Consider the following 27555-nt stretch of genomic DNA (forward strand, 5'->3'; position numbering starts at 1 on the left):
GTAACCCAGGTGGATATACTGTAGTACTGTAGTAACCCAGGTGGATATACTGTAGTACTGTAGTAACCCAGGTGGATATACTGTAGTACTGTAGTAACCCAGGTGGATATACTGTAGTACTGTAGTAACCCAGGTGGATATACTGTAGTACTGTAGTAACCCAGGTGGATATACTGTAGTACTGTATTAACCCAGGTGGATATACTGTAGTAACCCAGGTGGATATACTGTAGTACTGTAGTAACCCAGGTGGATATACTGTAGTAACCCAGGTGGATATACTGTAGTACTGTAGTAACCCAGGTGGATATACTGTAGTACTGTAGTAACCCAGGTGGATATACTGTAGTACTGTAGTAACCCAGGTGGATATACTGTAGTACTGTAGTAACCCAGGTGGATATACTGTAGTACTGTAATAACCCAGGTGGATATACTGTAGTAACCCAGGTGGATATACTGTAGTACTGTAGTAACCCAGGTGGATATACTGTAGTACTGTAGTAACCCAGGTGGATATACTGTAGTACTGTAGTAACCCAGGTGGATATACTGTAGTACTGTATTAACCCAGGTGGATATATTGTAGTACTGTAGTAACCCAGGTGGATATACTGTAGTACTGTAGTAACCCAGGTGGGTATACTGTAGTAACCCAGGTGGATATACTGTAGTACTGTATTAACCCAGGTGGATATACTGTAGTACTGTAGTAACCCAGGTGGATATACTGTAGTACTGTAGTAACCCAGGTGGATATACTGTAGTACTGTAGTAACCCAGGTGGATATACTGTAGTACTGTAGTAACCCAGGTGGATATACTGTAGTAAGCCAGGTGGATATACTGTAGTAACCCAGGTGGATATACTGTAGTAACCCAGGTGGATATACTGTAGTACTGTAGTAACCCAGGTGGATATACTGTAGTAACCCAGGTGGATATACTGTAGTACTGTAGTAACCCAGGTGGATATACTGTAGTACTGTAGGAACCCAGGTGGATATACTGTAGTACTGTAGGAATCCAGGTGGATATACTGTAGTACTGTAGTAACCCAGGTGGATATGCTGTAGTACTGTAGTAACCCAGGTGGATATACTGTAGTAACCCAGGTGGATATACTGTAGTACTGTAGTAACCCAGGTGGATATACTGTAGTACTGTAGTAACCCAGGTGGATATACTGTAGTACTGTAGTAACCCAGGTGGATATACTGTACAGGTGGATATAGTAACCCAGGTGGATATACTGTAGTACTGTATTAACCCAGGTGGATATACTGTAGTACTGTAGTAACCCAGGTGGATATACTGTAGTACTGTAGTAACCCAGGTGGATATACTGTAGTAACCCAGGTGGATATACTGTAGTACTGTATTAACCCAGGTGGATATACTGTAGTAACCCAGGTGGATATACTGTAGTACTGTAGTAACCCAGGTGGATATACTGTAGTACTGTAGTAACCCAGGTGGATATACTGTAGTACTGTAGTAACCCAGGTGGATATACTGTAGTACTGTAGTAACCCAGTGGTGGATATACTGTAGTAACCAGGTGGATATACTGTAGTACTGTAGTAACCCAGGTGGATATACTGTAGTAACCCAGGTGGATATACTGTAGTACTGTAATAACCCAGGTGGATATACTGTAGTAACCCAGGTGGATATAGTAGTACTGTAGTAACCCAGGTGGATATAGTGTAGTACTGTAGTAACCCAGGTGGATATACTACTGTAGTAACCCAGGTGGATATACTGTAGTAACCCAGGTGGATATACTGTAGTACTGTAGTAACCCAGGTGGATATACTGTAGTACTGTAGTAACCCAGGTGGATATACTGTAGTACTGTAGTAACCCAGGTGGATATACTGTAGTACTGTAGTAACCCAGGTGGATATACTGTAGTACTGTAGTAACCCAGGTGGATATACTGTAGTACTCTAGTAACCCCGGTGGATATACTGTAGTACTGTAGTAACCCAGGTGGATATACTGTAGTACTGTAGTAACCCAGGTGGATATACTGTAGTACTGTATTAACCCAGGTGGATATACTGTAGTAACCCAGGTGGATATACTGTAGTACTGTAGTAACCCAGGTGGATATACTGTAGTAACCAGGTGGATATACTGTAGTACTGTAGTAACCCAGGTGGATATACTGTAGTACTGTAGTAACCCAGGTGGATATACTGTAGTACTGTAGTAACCCAGGTGGATATACTGTAGTACTGTAGTAACCCAGGTGGATATACTGTAGTACTGTAGTAACCCAGGTGGATATACTGTAGTAACCCAGGTGGATATACTGTAGTACTGTAGTAACCCAGGTGGATATACTGTAGTACTGTAGTAACCCAGGTGGATATACTGTAGTACTGTAGTAACCCAGGTGGATATACTGTAGTACTGTAGTAACCCAGGTGGATATATTGTAGTACTGTAGTAACCCAGGTGGATATACTGTAGTACTGTAGTAACCCAGGTGGGTATACTGTAGTAACCCAGGTGGATATACTGTAGTACTGTATTAACCCAGGTGGATATACTGTAGTACTGTAGTAACCCAGGTGGATATACTGTAGTACTGTAGTAACCCAGGTGGATATACTGTAGTACTGTAGTAACCCAGGTGGATATACTGTAGTACTGTAGTAACCCAGGTGGATATACTGTAGTAAGCCAGGTGGATAGTAACCCAGGTGGATATACTGTAGTAACCCAGGTGGATATACTGTAGTACTGTAGTAACCCAGGTGGATATACTGTAGTAACCCAGGTGGATATACTGTAGTACTGTAGTAACCCAGGTGGATATACTGTAGTACTGTAGTAACCCAGGTGGATATACTGTAGTACTGTAGTAACCCAGGTGGATATACTGTAGTACTGTAGTAACCCAGGTGGATATACTGTAGTACTGTAGTAACCCAGGTGGATATACTGTAGTAACCCAGGTGGATATACTGTAGTACTGTAGTAACCCAGGTGGATATACTGTAGTACTGTAGTAACCCAGGTGGATATACTGTAGTACTGTAGGAACCCAGGTGGATATACTGTAGTACTGTAGGAATCCAGGTGGATATACTGTAGTACTGTAGTAACCCAGGTGGATATGCTGTAGTACTGTAGTAACCCAGGTGGATATACTGTAGTAACCCAGGTGGATATACTGTAGTACTGTAGTAACCCAGGTGGATATACTGTAGTACTGTAGTAACCCAGGTGGATATACTGTAGTACTGTAGTAACCCAGGTGGATATACTGTAGTACTGTAGTAACCCAGGTGGATATACTGTAGTACTGTATTAACCCAGGTGGATATACTGTAGTACTGTAGTAACCCAGGTGGATATACTGTAGTACTGTAGTAACCCAGGTGGGTATACTGTAGTAACCCAGGTGGATATACTGTAGTACTGTAGTAACCCAGGTGGATATACTGTAGTAACCCAGGTGGATATACTGTAGTACTGTAGTAACCCAGGTGGATATACTGTAGTACTGTAGTAACCCAGGTGGATATACTGTAGTACTGTAGTAACCCAGGTGGATATACTGTAGTACTGTAGTAACCCAGGTGGATATACTGTAGTAACCCAGGTGGATATACTGTAGTACTGTAGTAACCCAGGTGGATATACTGTAGTAACCCAGGTGGATATACTGTAGTACTGTAATAACCCAGGTGGATATACTGTAGTAACCCAGGTGGATATACTATAGTACTGTAGTAACCCAGGTGGATATACTGTAGTACTGTAGTAACCCAGGTGGATATACTGTAGTAACCCAGGTGGATATACTGTAGTAACCCAGGTGGATATACTGTAGTACTGTAGTAACCCAGGTGGATATACTGTGGTGGTACTGTAGTAACCCAGGTGGATATACTGTAGTACTGTAGTAACCCAGGTGGATATACTGTAGTACTGTAGTAACCCAGGTGGATATACTGTAGTACTGTAGTAACCCAGGTGGATATACTGTAGTACTCTAGTAACCCCGGTGGATATACTGTAGTACTGTAGTAACCCAGGTGGATATACTGTAGTACTGTAGTAACCCAGGTGGATATACTGTAGTACTGTATTAACCCAGGTGGATATACTGTAGTAACCCAGGTGGATATACTGTAGTACTGTAGTAACCCAGGTGGATATACTGTAGTAACCCAGGTGGATATACTGTAGTACTGTAGTAACCCAGGTGGATATACTGTAGTACTGTATTAACCCTGGTGGATATACTGTAGTACTGTAGTAACCCAGGTGGATATACTGTAGTACTGTAGTAACCCAGGTGGATATACTGTAGTACTGTAATAACCCAGGTGGATATACTGTAGTAACCCAGGTGGATATACTGTAGTACTGTAGTAACCCAGGTGGATATACTGTAGTACTGTAGTAACCAGGTGGATATACTGTAGTACTGTAGTAACCCAGGTGGATATACTGTAGTACTGTATTAACCCAGGTGGATATATTGTAGTACTGTAGTAACCCAGGTGGATATACTGTAGTACTGTAGTAACCCAGGTGGGTATACTGTAGTAACCCAGGTGGATATACTGTAGTACTGTATTAACCCAGGTGGATATACTGTAGTACTGTAGTAACCCAGGTGGATATACTGTAGTACTGTAGTAACCCAGGTGGATATACTGTAGTACTGTAGTAACCCAGGTGGATATACTGTAGTACTGTAGTAACCCAGGTGGATATACTGTAAGCCAGGTGGATATACTGTAGTAACCCAGGTGGATATACTGTAGTAACCCAGGTGGATATACTGTAGTACTGTAGTAACCAGGTGGATATACAGGTGGATATACTGTAGTACTGTAGTAACCCAGGTGGATATACTGTAGTACTGTAGGAACCCAGGTGGATATACTGTAGTACTGTAGGAATCCAGGTGGATATACTGTAGTACTGTAGTAACCCAGGTGGATATGCTGTAGTACTGTAGTAACCCAGGTGGATATACTGTAGTAACCCAGGTGGATATACTGTAGTACTGTAGTAACCCAGGTGGATATACTGTAGTACTGTAGTAACCCAGGTGGATATACTGTAGTACTGTAGTAACCCAGGTGGGTATACTGTAGTAACCCAGGTGGATATACTGTAGTACTGTATTAACCCAGGTGGATATACTGTAGTACTGTAGTAACCCAGGTGGATATACTGTAGTACTGTAGTAACCCAGGTGGGTATACTGTAGTAACCCAGGTGGATATACTGTAGTACTGTATTAACCCAGGTGGATATACTGTAGTAACCCAGGTGGATATACTGTAGTACTGTAGTAACCCAGGTGGATATACTGTAGTACTGTAGTAACCCAGGTGGATATACTGTAGTACTGTAGTAACCCAGGTGGATATACTGTAGTACTGTAGTAACCCCGGTGGATATACTGTAGTAACCCAGGTGGATATACTGTAGTACTGTAGTAACCCAGGTGGATATACTGTAGTAACCCAGGTGGATATACTGTAGTACTGTAGTAACCCAGGTGGATATAATGTAGTACTGTAGGAACCCAGGTGGATATACTGTAGTACTGTAGGAATCCAGGTGGATATACTGTAGTACTGTAGTAACCCAGGTGGATATGCTGTAGTACTGTAGTAACCCAGGTGGATATACTGTAGTAAACCAGGTGGATATACTGTAGTACTGTAGTAACCCAGGTGGATATACTGTAGTACTGTAGTAACCCAGGTGGATATACTGTAGTACTGTAGTAACCCAGGTGGGTATACTGTAGTAACCCAGGTGGATATACTGTAGTACTGTATTAACCCAGGTGGATATACTGTAGTACTGTAGTAACCCAGGTGGATATACTGTAGTACTGTAGTAACCCAGGTGGGTATACTGTAGTAACCCAGGTGGATATACTGTAGTACTGTATTAACCCAGGTGGATATACTGTAGTAACCCAGGTGGATATACTGTAGTACTGTAGTAACCCAGGTGGATATACTGTAGTACTGTAGTAACCCAGGTGGATATACTGTAGTACTGTAGTAACCCAGGTGGATATACTGTAGTACTGTAGTAACCCCGGTGGATATACTGTAGTAACCCAGGTGGATATACTGTAGTACTGTAGTAACCCAGGTGGATATACTGTAGTACTGTAGTAACCCAGGTGGATATACTGTAGTACTGTATTAACCCAGGTGGATACACTGTAGTACTGTAGTAACCCAGGTGGATATACTGTAGTACTGTAGTAACCCAGGTGGGTATACTGTAGTAACCCAGGTGGATATACTGTAGTACTGTATTAACCCAGGTGGATATACTGTAGTACTGTAGTAACCCAGGTGGGTATACTGTAGTAACCCAGGTGGATATACTGTAGTAACCCAGGTGGATATACTGTAGTACTGTAGTAACCCAGGTGGATATACTGTAGTACTGTAGTAACCCAGGTGGATATACTGTAGTACTGTAGTAACCCAGGTGGATATACTGTAGTACTGTAGTAACCCAGGTGGATATACTGTAGTACTGTAGTAACCCAGGTGGATATACTGTAGTAACCCAGGTGGATATACTGTAGTACTGTAATAACCCAGGTGGATATACTGTAGTAACCCAGGTGGATATACTATAGTACTGTAGTAACCCAGGTGGATATAGTGTAGTACTGTAGTAACCCAGGTGGATATACTGTGTAGGTGGATATACAGGTGGATATACTGTAGTACTGTAGTAACCCAGGTGGATATACTGTAGTACTGTAGTAACCCAGGTGGATATACTGTAGTACTGTAGTAACCCAGGTGGATATACTGTAGTACTGTAGTAACCCAGGTGGATAGTACTGTAGTAACCCAGGTGGATATACTGTAGTACTGTAGTAACCCAGGTGGATATACTGTAGTACTGTAGTAACCCAGGTGGATATACTGTAGTACTGTAGTAACCAGGTGGATATACTGTAGTACTGTATTAACCCAGGTGGATATACTGTAGTAACCCAGGTGGATATACTGTAGTACTGTAGTAACCCAGGTGGATATACTGTAGTAACCCAGGTGGATATACTGTAGTACTGTAGTAACCCAGGTGGATATACTGTAGTACTGTATTAACCCTGGTGGATATACTGTAGTACTGTAGTAACCCAGGTGGATATACTGTAGTACTGTAGTAACCCAGGTGGATATACTGTAGTACTGTAATAACCCAGGTGGATATACTGTAGTAACCCAGGTGGATATACTGTAGTACTGTAGTAACCCAGGTGGATATACTGTAGTACTGTAGTAACCCAGGTGGATATACTGTAGTACTGTAGTAACCCAGGTGGATATACTGTAGTACTGTATTAACCCAGGTGGATATATTGTAGTACTGTAGTAACCCAGGTGGATATACTGTAGTACTGTAGTAACCCAGGTGGATATACTGTAGTACTGTATTAACCCAGGTGGATATATTGTAGTACTGTAGTAACCCAGGTGGATATACTGTAGAACTGTAGTAACCCAGGTGGATATACTGTAGTACTGTAGTAACCCAGGTGGATATACTGTAGTACTAGTAACCCAGGTGGATATACTGTAGTACTGTAGTAACCCAGGTGGATATACTGTAGTAACCCAGGTGGATATACTGTAGTACTGTAATAACCCAGGTGGATATACTGTAGTAACCCAGGTGGATATACTATAGTACTGTAGTAACCCAGGTGGATATACTGTAGTACTGTAGTAACCCAGGTGGATATACTGTAGTAACCCAGGTGGATATACTGTAGTAACCCAGGTGGATATACTGTAGTACTGTAGTAACCCAGGTGGATATACTGTAGTACTGTAGTAACCCAGGTGGATATACTGTAGTACTGTAGTAACCCAGGTGGATATACTGTAGTACTGTAGTAACCCAGGTGGATATACTGTAGTACTGTAGTAACCCAGGTGGATATACTGTAGTACTCTAGTAACCCCGGTGGATATACTGTAGTACTGTAGTAACCCAGGTGGATATACTGTAGTACTGTAGTAACCCAGGTGGATATACTGTAGTACTGTATTAACCCAGGTGGATATACTGTAGTAACCCAGGTGGATATACTGTAGTACTGTAGTAACCCAGGTGGATATACTGTAGTAACCCAGGTGGATATACTGTAGTACTGTAGTAACCCAGGTGGATATACTGTAGTACTGTATTAACCCTGGTGGATATACTGTAGTACTGTAGTAACCCAGGTGGATATACTGTAGTACTGTAGTAACCCAGGTGGGTATACTGTAGTAACCCAGGTGGATATACTGTAGTAACCCAGGTGGATATACTGTAGTACTGTAGTAACCCAGGTGGATATACTGTAGTACTGTAGTAACCCAGGTGGATATACTGTAGTACTGTAGTAACCCAGGTGGATATACTGTAGTACTGTATTAACCCAGGTGGATATATTGTAGTACTGTAGTAACCCAGGTGGATATACTGTAGTACTGTAGTAACCCAGGTGGATATACTGTAGTACTGTATTAACCCAGGTGGATATACTGTAGTACTGTAGTAACCCAGGTGGATATACTGTAGTACTGTAGTAACCCAGGTGGATATACTGTAGTACTGTAGTAACCAGGTGGATATACTGTAGTACTGTAGTAACCCAGGTGGATATACTGTGTACTGTAGTAACCCAGGTGGATATACTGTAGTAACCCAGGTGGATATACTGTAGTACTGTAATAACCCAGGTGGATATACTGTAGTAACCCAGGTGGATATACTATAGTACTGTAGTAACCCAGGTGGATATACTGTAGTACTGTAGTAACCCAGGTGGATATACTGTAGTAACCCAGGTGGATATACTGTAGTAACCCAGGTGGATATACTGTAGTACTGTAGTAACCCAGGTGGATATACTAGTACTGTAGTAACCCAGGTGGATATACTGTAGTACTGTAGTAACCCAGGTGGATATACTGTAGTACTCTAGTAACCCGGTGGATACTGTAGTACTGTAGTAACCCAGGTGGATATACTGTAGTACTGTAGTAACCCAGGTGGATATACTGTAGTACTGTATTAACCCAGGGGATATACTGTAGTAACCCAGGTGGATATACTGTAGTAACCCAGGTGGATATACTGTAGTAACCCAGGTGGATATACTGTAGTACTGTAGTAACCCAGGTGGATATACTGTAGTACTGTATTAACCCAGGTGGATATACTGTAGTACTGTAGTAACCCAGGTGGATATACTGTAGTACTGTAGTAACCCAGGTGGATATACTGTAGTACTGTAGTAACCCAGGTGGATATAGTAGTAACTGTAGTAACCCAGGTGGATATACTGTAGTACTGTAGTAACCCAGGTGGATATACTGTAGTACTGTAGTAACCCAGGTGGATATACTGTATACTGTAGTAACCCAGGTGGATATACTGTAGTACTGTAGTAACCCAGGTGGATATGCTGTAGTAACCCAGGATATACTGTAGTACTGTATAACAGGTGGATATACTGAGTACTGTAGTAACCCAGGTGGATATACTGTAGTACTGTAGTAACCCAGGTGGATATACTGTAGTACTGTAGTAACCCAGGTGGATATACTGTAGTACTGTAGTAACCCAGGTGGATATACTGTAGTACTGTATTAACCCAGGTGGATATATTGTAGTACTGTAGTAACCCAGGTGGATATACTGTAGTACTGTAGTAACCCAGGTGGATATACTGTAGTACTGTATTAACCCAGGTGGATATATAGTACTGTAGTAACCCAGGTGGATATACTGTAGTACTGTAGTAACCCAGGTGGATATACTGTAGTACTGTAGTAACCCAGGTGGATATACTGTAGTACTGTAGTAACCCAGGTGGATATACTGTAGTACAGGTGGATATACTGTAGTAACCCAGGTGGATATACTGTAGTACTGTAGTAACCCAGGTGGATATACTGTAGTAACAGGTGGATATACTGTAGTAACCCAGGTGGATATACTGTAGTACTGTAGTAACCCAGGTGGATATACTGTAGTACTGTAGTAACCCAGGTGGATAGTACTGTAGTAACCCAGGTGGATATATAGTACTGTAGTATGTGGATATGCTGTAGTAACCCAGGTGGATATACTGTAGTACTGTAGTAACCCAGGTGGATATACTGTAGTACTGTAGTAACCCAGGTGGATATACTGTAGTAACAGGTGGTAGTACTGTACTAACCCAGGTGGATATACTGTAGTACTGTAGTAACCAGGTGGATATACTGTAGTACTGTAGTAACCCAGGTGGATATACTGTAGTACTGTATTAACCCAGGTGGATATACTAGTAACCCAGATATCCTGTACTGTAATAACCCAGGTGGATATACTGTAGTAACCCAGGTGGATATACTATAGTACTGTAGTAACCCAGGTGGATATACTGTAGTACTGTAGTAACCAGGTGGATATACAGGTGGATATACTGTAGTAACCCAGGTGGATATACTGTAGTACTGTAGTAACCCAGGTGGATATACTGTAGTACTGTAGTAACCCAGGTGGATATACTGTAGTACTGTAGTAACCCAGGTGGATATACTGTAGTACTGTAGTAACCCAGGTGGATATACTGTAGTACTGTATTAACCCAGGTGGATATATTGTAGTACTGTAGTAACCCAGGTGGATATACTGTAGTACTGTAGTAACCCAGGTGGATATACTGTAGTACTGTAGTAACCCAGGTGGATATACTGTAGTACTGTAGTAACCAGGTGGATATACTGTAGTACTGTAGTAACCCAGGTGGATATACTGTAGTACTGTAGTAACCCAGGTGGATATACTGTAGTACTGTAGTAACCCAGGTGGATATACTGTAGTACTGTAGTAACCCAGGTGGATATACTGTAGTAACCCAGGTGGATATACTGTAGTACTGTAATAACCCAGGTGGATATACTGTAGTAACCCAGGTGGATATACTATAGTACTGTAGTAACCCAGGTGGATATACTGTAGTACTGTAGTAACCCAGGTGGATATACTGTAGTAACCCAGGTGGATATACTGTAGTAACCCAGGTGGATATACTGTAGTACTGTAGTAACCCAGGTGGATATACTGTAGTACTGTAGTAACCCAGGTGGATATACTGTAGTACTGTAGTAACCCAGGTGGATATACTGTAGTACTGTAGTAACCCAGGTGGATATACTGTAGTACTGTAGTAACCCAGGTGGATATACTGTAGTACTGTAGTAACCCAGGTGGATATACTGTAGTACTGTAGTAACCCAGGTGGATATACTGTAGTACTGTAGTAAGTAACCCAGGTGGATATACTGTAGTACTGTAGTAACCCAGGTGGATATACTGTAGTAACAGGTGGATATACTGTAGTAGGTGGATATACTGTAGTACTGTATTAACCAGGTGGATATACTGTAGTACTGTAGTAACCCAGGTGGATATACTGTAGTACTGTAGTAACCCAGGTGGATATACTGTAGTACTGTAGTAACCCAGGTGGATATACTGTAGTACTGTAGTAACCCAGGTGGATATACTGTAGTACTGTAGTAACCCAGGTGGATATACTGTAGTACTGTAGTAACCCAGGTGGATATACTGTAGTACTGTAGTAACCCAGGTGGATATACTGTAGTACTGTAGTAACCCAGGTGGATATACTGTAGTACTGTAGTAACCCAGGTGGATATACTGTAGTACTGTAGTAACCCAGGTGGATATACTGTAGTAACCCAGGTGGATATACTGTAGTAACCCAGGTGGATATACTGTAGTACTGTAGTAACCCAGGTGGATATACTGTAGTACTGTAGTAACCCAGGTGGATATACTGTAGTACTGTAGTAACCCAGGTGGATATACTGTAGTACTGTAGTAACCCAGGTGGATATACTGTAGTACTGTATACAGTACTGTGGATATAACTGTGGATATGCTGTAGTAACCCAGGTGGATATACTGTAGTACTGTAGTAACCCAGGTGGATATACTGTAGTACTGTAGTAACCCAGGTGGATATACTGTAGTAACCCAGGTGGATATACTGTAGTACTGTAGTAACCCAGGTGGATATACTGTAGTACTGTAGTAACCCAGGTGGATATACTGTAGTACTGTAGTAACCCAGGTGGATATACTGTAGTACTGTAGTAACCCAGGTGGATATACTGTAGTAACCCAGGTGGATATACTGTAGTACTGTAATAACCCAGGTGGATATACCCAGGTGGATATACTATAGTACTGTAGTAACCCAGGTGGATATACTGTAGTACTGTAGTAACCCAGGTGGATATACTGTAGTAACCCAGGTGGATATACTAGTACTGTAACCCAGGTGGATATACTGTAGTACTGTAGTAACCCAGGTGGATATACTGTAGTACTGTAGTAACCCAGGTGGATATACTGTAGTACTGTAGTAACCCAGGTGGATATACTGTAGTACTGTAGTAACCCAGGTGGATATACTGTAGTACTGTAGTAACCCAGGTGGATATACTGTAGTACTGTAGTAACCCAGGTGGATATACTGTAGTACTGTAGTAACCCAGGTGGATATACTGTAGTACTGTAGTAACCCAGGTGGATATACTGTAGTACTGTAGTAACCCCGGTGGATATACTGTAGTACTGTAGTAACCCAGGTGGATATACTGTAGTACTGTAGTAACCCAGGTGGATATACTGTAGTACTGTATTAACCCAGGTGGATATACTGTAGTAACCCAGGTGGATATACTGTAGTACTGTAGTAACCCAGGTGGATATACTGTAGTAACCCAGGTGGATATACTGTAGTACTGTAGTAACCCAGGTGGATATACTGTAGTACTGTATTAACCCAGGTGGATATACTGTAGTACTGTAGTAACCCAGGTGGATATACTGTAGTACTGTATTAACCCAGGTGGATATATTGTAGTACTGTAGTAACCAGGTGGATATACTGTAGTACTGTAGTAACCCAGGTGGATATACTGTAGTACTGTATTAACCCAGGTGGATATATTGTAGTACTGTAGTAACCCAGGTGGATATACTGTAGTACTGTAGTAACCCAGGTGGATATACTGTAGTACTGTAGTAACCCAGGTGGATATACTGTAGTACTGTAGTAACCCAGGTGGATATACTGTAGTACTGTAGTAACCCAGGTGGATATACTGTAGTAACCCAGGTGGATATACTGTAGTACTGTAATAACCCAGGTGGATATACTGTAGTAACCCAGGTGGATATACTATAGTACTGTAGTAACCCAGGTGGATATACTGTAGTACTGTAGTAACCCAGGTGGATATACTGTAGTAACCCAGGTGGATATACTGTAGTAACCCAGGTGGATATACTAGTACTGTAGTAACCCAGGTGGATATACTGTAGTACTGTAGTAACCCAGGTGGATATACTGTAGTACTGTAGTAACCCAGGTGGATATACTGTACTGTAGTAACCCAGGTGGATATACTGTAGTACTGTAGTAACCCAGGTGGATATACTGTAGTACTCTAGTAACCCCGGTGGATATACTGTAGTACTGTAGTAACCCAGGTGGATATACTGTAGTACTGTAGTAACCCAGGTGGATATACTGTAGTACTGTATTAACCCAGGTGGATATACTGTAGTAACCCAGGTGGATATACTGTAGTACTGTAGTAACCCAGGTGGATATACTGTAGTACTGTAGTAACCCAGGTGGATATACTGTAGTACTGTATTAACCCTGGTGGATATACTGTAGTACTGTAGTAACCCAGGTGGATATACTGTAGTACTGTAGTAACCCAGGTGGATATACTGTAGTACTGTAATAACCCAGGTGGATATACTGTAGTAACCCAGGTGGATATACTGTAGTACTGTAGTAACCCAGGTGGATATACTGTAGTACTGTAGTAACCCAGGTGGATATACTGTAGTACTGTAGTAACCCAGGTGGATATACTGTAGTACTGTATTAACCCAGGTGGATATATTGTAGTACTGTAGTAACCCAGGTGGATATACTGTAGTACTGTAGTAACCCAGGTGGATATACTGTAGTACTGTAGTAACCCAGGTGGTGGATAGTAACCCAGGTGGATATACTAGTACTGTAGTAACCCAGGTGGATATACTGTAGTACTGTAGTAACCCAGGTGGATATACTGTAGTACTGTAGTAACCCAGGTGGATATACTGTAGTAACCCAGGTGGATATACTGTAGTACTGTAATAACCCAGGTGGATATACTGTAGTAACCCAGGTGGATATACTATAGTACTGTAGTAACCCAGGTGGATATACTGTAGTACTGTAGTAACCCAGGTGGATATACTGTAGTACTGTAGTAACCCAGGTGGATATACTGTAGTACTGTAGTAACCCAGGTGGATATACTGTAGTACTGTAGTAACCCAGGTGGATATACTGTAGTACTCTAGTAACCCCGGTGGATATACTGTAGTACTGTAGTAACCCAGGTGGATATACTGTAGTACTGTAGTAACCCAGGTGGATATACTGTAGTACTGTATTAACCCAGGTGGATATACTGTAGTAACCCAGGTGGATATACTGTAGTACTGTAGTAACCCAGGTGGATATACTGTAGTACTGTAGTAACCCAGGTGGATATACTGTAGTACTGTATTAACCCTGGTGGATATACTGTAGTACTGTAGTAACCCAGGTGGATATACTGTAGTACTGTAGTAACCCAGGTGGATATACTGTAGTACTGTAATAACCCAGGTGGATATACTGTATAACAGGTGGATATACTAGTACTGTAGTAACCCAGGTGGATATACTGTAGTACTGTAGTAACCCAGGTGGATATACTGTAGTACTGTAGTAACCCAGGTGGATATACTGTAGTACTGTATTAACCCAGGTGGATATATTGTAGTACTGTAGTAACCCAGGTGGATATACTGTAGTACTGTAGTAACCCAGGTGGATATACTGTAGTACTGTATTAACCCAGGTGGATATATTGTAGTACTGTAGTAACCCAGGTGGATATACTGTAGTACTGTAGTAACCCAGGTGGATATACTGTAGTACTGTAGTAACCCAGGTGGATATACTGTAGTACTGTAGTAACCCAGGTGGATATACTGTAGTACTGTAGTAACCCAGGTGGATATACTGTAGTAACCCAGGTGGATATACTGTAGTACTGTAATAACCCAGGTGGATATACTGTAGTAACCCAGGTGGATATACTATAGTACTGTAGTAACCCAGGTGGATATACTGTAGTACTGTAGTAACCCAGGTGGATATACTGTAGTAACCCAGGTGGATATACTGTAGTAACCCAGGTGGATATACTGTAGTACTGTAGTAACCCAGGTGGATATACTGTAGTACTGTAGTAACCCAGGTGGATATACTGTAGTACTGTAGTAAACCAGGTGGATATACTGTAGTACTGTAGTAACCCAGGTGGATATACTGTAGTACTGTAGTAACCCAGGTGGATATACTGTAGTACTCTAGTAACCCCGGTGGATATACTGTAGTACTGTAGTAACCCAGGTGGATATACTGTAGTACTGTAGTAACCCAGGTGGATATACTGTAGTACTGTATTAACCCAGGTGGATATACTGTAGTAACCCAGGTGGATATACTGTAGTACTGTAGTAACCCAGGTGGATATACTGTAGTAACCCAGGTGGATATACTGTAGTACTGTAGTAACCCAGGTGGATATACTGTAGTACTGTATTAACCCTGGTGGATATACTGTAGTACTGTAGTAACCCAGGTGGATATACTGTAGTACTGTAGTAACCCAGGTGGGTATACTGTAGTAACCCAGGTGGATATACTGTAGTAACCCAGGTGGATATACTGTAGTACTGTAGTAACCCAGGTGGATATACTGTAGTACTGTAGTAACCCAGGTGGATATACTGTAGTACTCTATTAACCCAGGTGGATATATTGTAGTACTGTAGTAACCCAGGTGGATATACTGTAGTACTGTAGTAACCCAGGTGGATATACTGTAGTACTGTATTAACCCAGGTGGATATATTGTAGTACTGTAGTAACCCAGGTGGATATACTGTAGTACTGTAGTAACCCAGGTGGATATACTGTAGTACTGTAGTAACCCAGGTGGATATACTGTAGTACTGTAGTAACCCAGGTGGATATACTGTAGTACTGTAGTAACCCAGGTGGATATACTGTAGTACTGTAGTAACCCAGGTGGATATACTGTAGTACTGTAGTAACCCAGGTGGATATACTGTAGTACTGTAGTAACCCAGGTGGATATACTGTAGTACTGTAGTAACCCAGGTGGATATACTGTAGTAACCCAGGTGGATATACTGTAGTACTGTAGTAACCCAGGTGGATATACTGTAGTAACCCAGGTGGATATACTGTAGTACTGTAGTAACCCAGGTGGATATACTGTAGTACTGTAGTAACCCAGGTGGATATACTGTAGTAACCCAGGTGGATATACTGTAGTAACCCAGGTGGATATACTGTAGTACTGTAGTAACCCAGGTGGATATACTGTAGTACTGTAGTAACCCAGGTGGATATACTGTAGTACTGTAGTAACCCAGGTGGATATACTGTAGTACTGTAGTAACCCAGGTGGATATACTGTAGTACTGTAGTAACCAAGGTGGATATACTGTAGTACTGTAGTAACCCAGGTGGATATACTGTAGTACTGTAGTAACCAAGGTGGATATACTGTAGTACTGTAGTAACCCAGGTGGATATACTGTAGTACTGTATTAACCCAGGTGGATATACTGTAGTAACCCAGGTGGATATACTGTAGTACTGTAGTAACCCAGGTGGATATACTGTAGTAACCCAGGTGGATATACTGTAGTACTGTAGTAACCCAGGTGGATATACTGTAGTACTGTATTAACCCTGGTGGATATACTGTAGTACTGTAGTAACCCAGGTGGATATACTGTAGTACTGTAGTAACCCAGGTGGGTATACTGTAGTAACCCAGGTGGATATACTGTAGTAACCCAGGTGGATATACTGTAGTACTGTAGTAACCCAGGTGGATATACTGTAGTACTGTAGTAACCCAGGTGGATATACTGTAGTACTGTAGTAACCCAGGTGGATATACTGTAGTACTGTATTAACCCAGGTGGATATATTGTAGTACTGTAGTAACCCAGGTGGATATACTGTAGTACTGTAGTAACCCAGGTGGATATACTGTAGTACTGTATTAACCCAGGTGGATATATTGTAGTACTGTAGTAACCCAGGTGGATATACTGTAGTACTGTAGTAACCCAGGTGGATATACTGTAGTACTGTAGTAACCCAGGTGGATATACTGTAGTACTGTAGTAACCCAGGTGGATATACTGTAGTACTGTAGTAACCCAGGTGGATATACTGTAGTACTGTAGTAACCCAGGTGGATATACTGTAGTAACCCAGGTGGATATACTGTAGTAACCCAGGTGGATATAATGTAGTACTGTAGTAACCCAGGTGGATATACTGTAGTAACCCAGGTGGATATACTGTAGTACTGTAGTAACCCAGGTGGATATACTGTAGTACTGTAGTAACCCAGGTGGATATACTGTAGTACTGTAGGTGGATATATTGTAGTACTGTAGTAACCCAGGTGGATATACTGTAGTACTGTAGTAACCCAGGTGGATATACTGTAGTACTGTAGTAACGCAGGTGGATATACTGTAGTACTGTAGTAACCCAGGTGGATATACTGTAGTACTGTAGTAACCCAGGTGGATATACTGTAGTACTGTATTAACCCAGGTGGATATACTGTAGTACTGTAGTAACCCAGGTGGATATACTGTAGTACTGTAGTAACCAGGTGGATATACTGTAGTACTGTAGTAACCCAGGTGGATATACTGTAGTACTGTAGTAACCCAGGTGGATATACTGTAGTACTGTAGTAACCAGGTGGATATACTGTAGTACTGTAGTAACCCAGGTGGTATACTGTAGTAACCCAGGTGGATATACTGTAGTACTGTAGTAAACCAGGTGGATATACTGTAGTAACCCAGGTGGATATACTGTAGTAACCCAGGTGGATATACTGTAGTAACCCAGGTGGATATACTGTAGTACTGTAGTAACCCAGGTGGATATACTGTAGTACTGTAGTAACCCAGGTGGATATACTGTAGTAACCCAGGTGGATATACTGTAGTACTGTAGTAACCCAGGTGGATATACTGTAGTACTGTAGTAACCCAGGTGGATATACTGTAGTACTGTAGTAACCCAGGTGGATATACTGTAGTACTGTAGTAACCCAGGTGGATATACTGTAGTAACCCAGGTGGATATACTGTAGTACTGTAGTAACCCAGGTGGATATACTGTAGTACTGTAGTAACCCAGGTGGGTATACTGTAGTACTGTATTAACCCAGGTGGATATACTGTAGTACTGTAGTAACCCAGGTGGATATACTGTAGTACTGTAGTAACCCAGGTGGATATACTGTAGTACTGTAGTAACCCAGGTGGATATACTGTAGTACTGTAGTAACCCAGGTGGATATACTGTAGTACTGTAGTAACCCAGGTGGATATACTGTAGTACTGTAGTAACCCAGGTGGATATACTGTAGTAACCCAGGTGGATATACTGTAGTACTGTAGTAACCCAGGTGGATATACTGTAGTAACCCAGGTGGATATACTGTAGTAACCCAGGTGGATATACTGTAGTACTGTAGTAACCCAGGTGGATATACTGTATTAACCCAGGTGGATATATTGTAGTACTGTAGTAACCCAGGTGGATATACTGTAGTACTGTAGTAACCCAGGTGGATATACTGTAGTACTGTAGTAACCCAGGTGGATATACTGTAGTACTGTAGTAACCCAGGTGGATATACTGTAGTACTGTAGTAACCCAGGTGGATATACTGTAGTACTGTAGTAACCCAGGTGGGTATACTGTAGTAACCCAGGTGGATATACTGTAGTACTGTAGTAACCCAGGTGGATATACTGTAGTAACCCAGGTGGATATACTGTAGTAACCCAGGTGGATATACTGTAGTAACCCAGGTGGATATACTGTAGTACTGTAGTAACCCAGGTGGATATACTGTAGTACTGTAGTAACCCAGGTGGATATACTGTAGTACTGTAGTAACCCAGGTGGATATACTGTAGTAACCCAGGTGGATATACTGTAGTACTGTAGTAACCCAGGTGGATATACTGTAGTACTGTAGTAACCCAGGTGGATATACTGTAGTACTGTAGTAACCCAGGTGGATATACTGTAGTACTGTAGTAACCCAGGTGGATATACTGTAGTAACCCAGGTGGATATACTGTAGTACTGTAGTAACCCAGGTGGATATACTGTAGTACTGTAGTAACCCAGGTGGGTATACTGTAGTACTGTATTAACCCAGGTGGATATACTGTAGTACTGTAGTAACCCAGGTGGATATACTGTAGTACTGTAGTAACCCAGGTGGATATACTGTAGTACTGTAGTAACCCAGGTGGATATACTGTAGTACTGTAGTAACCCAGGTGGATATACTGTAGTACTGTAGTAACCCAGGTGGATATACTGTAGTAACCCAGGTGGATATACTGTAGTACTGTAGTAACCCAGGTGGATATACTGTAGTAACCCAGGTGGATATACTGTAGTAACCCAGGTGGATATACTGTAGTACTGTAGTAACCCAGGTGGATATACTGTAGTAACCCAGGTGGATATACTGTAGTACTGTAGTAACCCAGGTGGATATACTGAATTAACCCAGGTGGATATACTGTAGTACTGTAGTAACCCAGGTGGATATACTGAATTAACCCAGGTGGATATACTGTAGTAACCCAGGTGGATATACTGTAGGTGTGCAGCAGAGGTACTGTTAACCTTACTAATAGCCTCCCTCTTCTTCTCCAAGCAGGTGGACTAGGAGTATCTGCTGTTACTGGGATCATAGTGGGAGCCCTGCTAGGGACAGCCCTGCTAATGGCCTTCTACTTCATCAGGTAAAACAGCACATGTCATGTTCAGTACTGTCTGTGTGGCTCATTTGGTAAGAGTGGATGCTTGTTTCGTACTACAGGGCTGATCTAGTAAGAGTGGATGCTTGTTTCGTACTACAGGGCTGATCTAGTCCTGGTTCCTCTCTAGGTTTCTTCCTAGGTTTTGGCCTTTCTAGGGAGTTTTTCCTAGCCACCGTGCTTCTACACCTGCATTGCTTGCTGTTTGGGGGGTTTTAGGCTGGGTTTCTGTTACAGCACTTTGAGATATCAGCTGATGTACGAAGGGCTATATAAATCAATTCCATTTGATTTGATTTGATTAGTAGGAAACTATAGCAGGAGGCCCCATTTCATTGTAAACAACATTCTGTGCACATTTACTGACCTTGCCTAAAGGAGAAGACAGACGATTCAAACCCTTCTCAAAGCCTTTTGTCTTGTTCCTAAACAGGAAGAACTACAGGATAACCATTGAGAGGCGCACGGCGAGGGAGGAATGTGACATCGGGAAGCACCGTCAGTTACGAGAGGATTCTATCAGATCTAACTTCTCGGCAGCGTAGTGCATCACCGCGGTTACCATCCGTTGCTCCTGACGTTCCCGTTCCAGGGAAGCAAGAAGCAGCGTGGCGCGGAAGGAAGCACCATGGGACATGTGACCAAAGACTCACGCTATACGGCTGTCAGAGGAGTCGTGCTATTTAAAGAAAGACATACTGTCATTTACACGTGTTTTAACATTTATCTTTTTAACTTTTTTGACTTTTCATAAACTCAGGAAAGTTCCAATCACACAACAGCACCACTTTCATCTCTGTTGAAGTATATCTTTAGGTGTGTCTTCTCCCCTTAAGAGGGCCAGTACAGACGGCATTAACATTATAGTAATATGTTTTCACCTGTTTTATAACAAACAGCGCAAGCGGTTTTGACCATGTAAAAAGCATTTGCACTTCATACAGGGTTAAAGTAACACCAGAGATAACAGGGATCAATAAGCCTGTGAACTTCATTGGTACATGTCAGAGATAACAGGTCAGATCAGAGATAACAGGTCAGATCAGAGATAACAGGTCAGATCAGAGTTAACAGGGGTTGATAAACAGGTCAGATCATAGATAACAGGGGTTGATAAACAGGTCAGATCAGAGATAACAGGTCAGATCAGAGATAACAGGTCAGATCAGAGATAACAGGGGTTAATAAACAGGTCAGATCATAGATAACAGGGGTTGATAAACAGGTCAGATCAGAGATAACAGGTCAGATCAGAGATAACAGGTCAGATCAGAGATAACAGGTCAGATCAGAGATAACAGGGGTTGATCAACAGGTCAGATCAGAGTTAACAGGGGTTGATAAACAGGTCAGCTCAGAGATAACAGGTCAGATCAGAGATAACAGGGGTTGATCAACAGGTCAGATCAGAGATAACAGGGGTTGATCAACAGGTCAGATCATATATAACAGGTCAGATCAGAGATAACAGGGGTTGATCAACAGGTCAGCTCAGAGATAACAGGGGTTGATCAACAGGTCAGATCAAAGATAACAGGTCAGATCAGAGATAACAGGGGTTGATCAACAGGTCAGATCATAGATAACAGGTCAGATCAGAGATAACAGGGGTTGATCAACAGGTCAGATCAGAGATAACAGGTCAGATCAGAGATAACAGGTCAAATCAGAGATAACAGGGGTTGATCAGAGATAACAGGGGTTGATCAACAGGTCAGATCATAGATAACAGGTCAGATCATAGATAACAGGTCAGATCAGAGATAACAGGTCAGATCAGAGATAACAGGGGTTGATCAACAGGTCAGATCATAGATAACAGGTCAGATCAGAGATAACAGGTCAGATCAGAGTTAACAGGGGTTGATAAACAGGTCAGCTCAGAGATAACAGGTCAGATCAGAGATAACAGGGGTTGATCAACAGGTCAGATCATAGATAACAGGTCAGATCAGAGATAACAGGTCAGATCAGAGATAACAGGGGTTGATCAACAGGTCAGATCATAGATAACAGGGGTTGATCAACAGGTCAGATCATATATAACAGGTCAGATCAGAGATAACAGGTCAGATCAGAGATAACAGTCTTGATATGTGTAAATTAGTTATATTTATGTATTTTAGTATAATAACAGAAATCTTAGATAAAATATCTACAGACTCACGTATTTAGTACATAGTTAAGAACACATCTGATATTAATGCATTATGAATGATATCAGATGCCTCATTAGGGTTAGATGGCATTAATATTTCATTATTACTCCTGGTTCCATGGACCCTTATGTTCTCTTCTTCCTGGGCAGAAGGACCATCTCATTGGCAATATGGTGTAGATATATTTAGAATAATTTGTTTTATTTCCGGGGGAGGGGGGGGGGGGGTTCTGTTCTAATGTAAATCATGTCCTCAAAAGTTTGGTGAAAATGAAAAGCGTGGAAAACTAATCTGAAATGAAATCTCCACTGGACTCTTTTCAATCATCAGCCAATTATAAAATCCATGCCTTTGTAGACACTAACATAAAGGGAGTTTAAATAGAGCTTAATGTGATACTATAATAACTATAAAAACTATAATAACTATAAGAGCCAGCTAGGTGTCTGGAAGAGAAATCATTCAATGGAAATATTAATTTTGAATTATTTAATTTGAATCTCAGTCTTAATTCCTCTTCCACCTTTGGAATGATCTAAAAGGTTTTGTTTTTCAAATCTTGTTTCAGACATTGAAAATCATCCTCATTCCCTCTTAAACATGTCATTTCGGAGGCCGTTTGGGAGTTAAAAGTTCTAGGGGACATGTTAATGACACGGTATATGGCATCAGTTGGAAAACTCATAATTTGAAAAATGAGTCTGGCAAGGATGGCCAATCAGAGGCCAGTCAAGGCTGGTGTTGGGGGAAACACAGAGGCCAGTCACTGCAGGCCTTGCAGAAGGTAAATACATCCGCCCAGCCTATTGGCAGCCTGCGGTTAAACCAGGGCCAATACTGGGTGATTTAAATGACATGACACTGATTGGAACCTTTTAAAGTGCAGTAGTTAAATGAAAAGCCTGTTGGAGTGGGAGACACATCATCCAATCCAATCCCACTCATTGCAACAACATCACATACAAGAGCTATGAGGTTTTCCTCCCAACTCTAAACTGTTTTTGTCATAGGCCAATGTTAATCTCCATGCGTAGTGCCAGTACGAGTGCGTAAAGTGCTGTTTTGTGCACGTAGGCGTAGTGCAACGTGTTAAGTGCGTAGTCCAGTGCGTAGTACGTGAGTACGTAGTGCGTGAGTACGTAGTGCGTAGTGCGTAGTACGTAGTAGTGCGTAGTACGTAGTGCGTAGTACGTAGTACGTAGTGCGTAGTACGTAGTGCGTAGTACGTAGTACGTAGTGCGTAGTACGTAGTAGTACGTAGTGCGTAGTACGTATTACGTAGTGCGTAGTGCGTAGTACGTAGTGCGTAGTACGTAGTACGTAGTGCGTAGTACGTAGTGCGTAGTGCGTAGTACGTAGTAGTGCGTAGTACGTAGTGCGTAGTACGTAGTGCGTAGTGCGTAGTACGTAGTGCGTAGTACGTAGTGCGTAGTATAATAAATACAACCACTCAGTCCCAAAGTGTTCCCTTCTGAATGTTTATTGGCCTATTTCAAACTCCATTGTAAAATATACTTGATAAAGAATCAGTACGTTCCAAAACCAATTTCTCACTGCAATAACTAGCCGTTACAGCACATCCTTCAGGAAATGATCAAACATCAACTCCGTGTTTAGGGAGTCATTGAGGTGCGTACTGACTTCCCTGAACACCCAGTAGGTGTGTTCACAGAGCATCTCAGAGTTGAGGTGGTTATCTAGGATCAGGCCCCCCTCATCCCTCTTCTTGTTCATTATGATGTTAACACTGATCCTGGATGTGGTCTCTATTTCTGAATACTGGCCCAGTAGCAGTATCAGGAAACTCCGGTCTGTCATTGGTTACCCACCAGGATACAGGTCAACATATCTGACCCCAACCCACCAGGATACAGGTCAACATATCTTACCCCAACCGACCAGGATACAGGTCAACATATCTGACCCCAACCCTAACCCACCAGGATACAGGTCAACATATCTGACCCCAACCCTAACCCACCAGGATACAGGTCAACATATCTGACCCCAACTCTAACCCACCAGAATACAGGTCAACATATCTGACCCTAATCCACCAGGATACAGGTCAACATATCTGACCCTAACCCACCAGGATACAGGTCAACATATCTGACCCCAACCCACCAGGATACAGGTCAACATATCTGACCCTAACCCTAACCCACCAGGATACAGGTCAACATATCTGACCCCAACCCACCAGGATACAGGTCAACATATCTGACCCCAACCCACCAGGATACAGGTCAACATATCTGACCCCAACCCTAACCCACTAGGATACAGGTCAACATATCTGACCCTAACCCACCAGGATACAGGTCAACATATCTGACCCTAACCCACCAGGATACAGGTCAACATATCTGACCCTAACCCACCAGGATACAGGTCAACATATCTGACCCTAACCCACCAGGATACAGGTCAACATATCTGACCCCAACCCACCAGGATACAGGTCAACATATCTGACCCTAATCCACCAGGATACAGGTCAACATATCTGACCCCAACCCCAACCCACCAGGATACAGGTCAACATATCTGACTCTAACCCACCAGGATACAGGTCAACATATCTGACCCCAACCCACCAGGATACAGGTCAACATATCTGACCCTAATCCACCAGGATACAGGTCAACATATCTGACCCCAATCCTAACCCACCAGGATACAGGTCAACATATCTGACCCCAACTCTAACCCACCAGGATACAGGTCAACATATCTGACCCCAACCCTAACCCACCAGGATACAGGTCAACATATCTGACCCTAACCCACCAGGATACAGGTCAACATATCTGTCCCCAACCCACCAGGATACAGGTCAACATATCTGTCCCCAACCCACCAGGATACAGGTCAACATATCTGACCCTAACCCTAACCCACCAGGATACAGGTCAACATATCTGACCCCAACTCTAACCCACCAGGATACAGGTCAACATATCTGACCCCAACTCTAACCCACCAGGATACAGGTCAACATATCTGACCCTAACCCACCAGGATACAGGTCAACATATCTGACCCCAACCCACCAGGATACAGGTCAACATATCTGACCCTAACCCTAACCCACCAGGATACAGGTCAACATATCTGACCCTAACCCACCAGGATACAGGTCAACATATCTGACCCCAACCCACCAGGATACAGGTCAACATATCTGACCCTAACCCACCAGGATACAGGTCAACATATCTGACCCTAACCCTAACCCACCAGGATACAGGTCAACATATCTGACCCTAACCCACCAGGATACAGGTCAACATATCTGACCCCAACCCACCAGGATACAGGTCAACATATCTGACCCCAATCCACCAGGATACAGGTCAACATATCTGACCCCAACCCACCAGGATACAGATCAACATATCTGACCCCAACCCACCAGGATACAGGTCAACATATCTGACCCTAACCCACCAGGATACAGGTCAACATATCTGACCCCAACCCACCAGGATACAGGTCAACATATCTGACCCTAACCCACCAGGATACAGGTCAACATATCTGACCCCAACTCTAACCCACCAGGATACAGGTCAACATATCTGACCCTAACCCACCAGGATACAGGTCAACATATCTGACCCCAACCCACCAGGATACAGGTCAACATATCTGACCCTAACCCTAACCCACCAGGATACAGGTCAACATATCTGACCCTAACCCACCAGGATACAGGTCAACATATCTGACCCCAACCCACCAGGATACAGGTCAACATATCTGACCCTAACCCACCAGGATACAGGTCAACATATCTGACCCTAACCCTAACCCACCAGGATACAGGTCAACATATCTGACCCTAACCCACCAGGATACAGGTCAACATATCTGACCCCAACCCACCAGGATACAGGTCAACATATCTGACCCCAATCCACCAGGATACAGGTCAACATATCTGACCCCAACCCACCAGGATACAGGTCAACATATCTGACCCCAACCCACCAGGATACAGGTCAACATATCTGACCCTAACCCACCAGGATACAGGTCAACATATCTGACCCCAACCCACCAGGATACAGGTCAACATATCTGACCCTAACCCACCAGGATACAGGTCAACATATCTGACCCTAACCCACCAGGATACAGGTCAACATATCTGACATTATCAAAGTGTTCCAGAGGAAACATTTCCCTTTGTCACTTGATACAAACCATACTAGTCCTCCCACAGAGACAGACAAAAACAGACAGACAGACCTGTGATCTAAACGTCTCTATCTTGAAAATTTGAAAATAGCTTTCAATTGTAAAATGTCATCGGGAGACAATCGTTAGAAGGACTTCCTGAAACGGTGTCGGTACACTTTAATTGAGTTTAGCCTCTCATCTTCTCACAGGTCCCTTTGAGGTGAAAAGGAAATGGGTTTACATTTTCTAAAGGAATCCAGTTTTGTAAGCATCCACTAACCTACACCAAATACATGTACGAGCTTCGGCAACAGTCTTTAGGTTAACTTCCTAAAAGAAATTGGGCCATTACATATAAGATACCTGTCTAACACGCCTCTCAAAGTGGACATTTCACAGTGAATTAAAAATCAGTTTGTATCATAATTAATTATATATGCTACATGAAGCTAGTGATGAGGACATGTAGTGATGTAAGTAAAGTATCTGCATATAATGTGTTAGTGTTATTTATGGTTTGACCTTTTATGGTATGTTTTATTTAACCCCTTGGTTTGTGTAATATACTGTATTATTTTCTGAGATGACACATTATTATGAAATATCTGCCTTTTACAGACTATACATGGCTTTTTAAGACATATATGTCAGAAATTTAACTTATTTACATTACCAACATACATTGTGTGTATATAAATAAAATGTAAAAAGTAGCTTGTCCTGTAGTTCCTTATTGTAATAGATTTCCTTGGTGTCACTATAGATTCTCTCCATAAAGGACTCAACAACATGGAAAGAATGATATTTGGCTTGTCAAATGCCCCCTTCTGCTTTTACTTGACCTTCTATAGCACAGCACGATAACCTTCGGAAACTTTAGACTGGACTGCAAGGGGACTAGACTGTACTGCAAGGGGACTAGACTGTACTGCAAGGGGACTAGACTGTACTGCAAGGGGACTGGACTGCAAGGTGACTAGACTGTACTGCAAGGGGACTAGACTGCAAGGTGACTAGACTGTACTGCAAGGGGACTGGACTGTACTGCAAGGGGACTAGACTGTACTGCAAGGGGACTAGACTGTACTGCAAGGGGACTCGACTGTACTGCAAGGGGACTAGACTG

General features: G+C 42.4%; 1 protein-coding gene and 1 long non-coding RNA gene across 2 annotated transcripts in view; both read left to right on the top strand.

Moving 5' to 3' along the window:
• Positions 1 to 22445, top strand: part of LOC115126790 (atrial natriuretic peptide receptor 3-like) — a 116772-nt gene extending 94327 nt beyond the window's left edge. Inside the window, exons 7-8 of the mRNA XM_065026921.1 lie at positions 19983 to 20067; positions 20516 to 22445. Of these exons, the coding sequence (XP_064882993.1) occupies positions 19983 to 20067; positions 20516 to 20627 (197 nt within the window). The 3' untranslated portion in view covers positions 20628 to 22445. The remainder of the gene's footprint in view (positions 1 to 19982; positions 20068 to 20515) is intronic.
• Positions 22446 to 23410: 965 nt separating this feature from the next.
• Positions 23411 to 27142, top strand: LOC115116625 (uncharacterized). The gene is made up of 2 exons (XR_010465653.1): positions 23411 to 25815; positions 25851 to 27142. It is a non-coding gene; the product is annotated as an uncharacterized LOC115116625 (long non-coding RNA).
• Positions 27143 to 27555: the final 413 nt, after the last annotated feature.

Source organism: Oncorhynchus nerka, linkage group LG13 (assembly GCF_034236695.1).
Source record: "Oncorhynchus nerka isolate Pitt River linkage group LG13, Oner_Uvic_2.0, whole genome shotgun sequence".
Lineage (NCBI taxonomy): Eukaryota > Metazoa > Chordata > Actinopteri > Salmoniformes > Salmonidae > Oncorhynchus > Oncorhynchus nerka.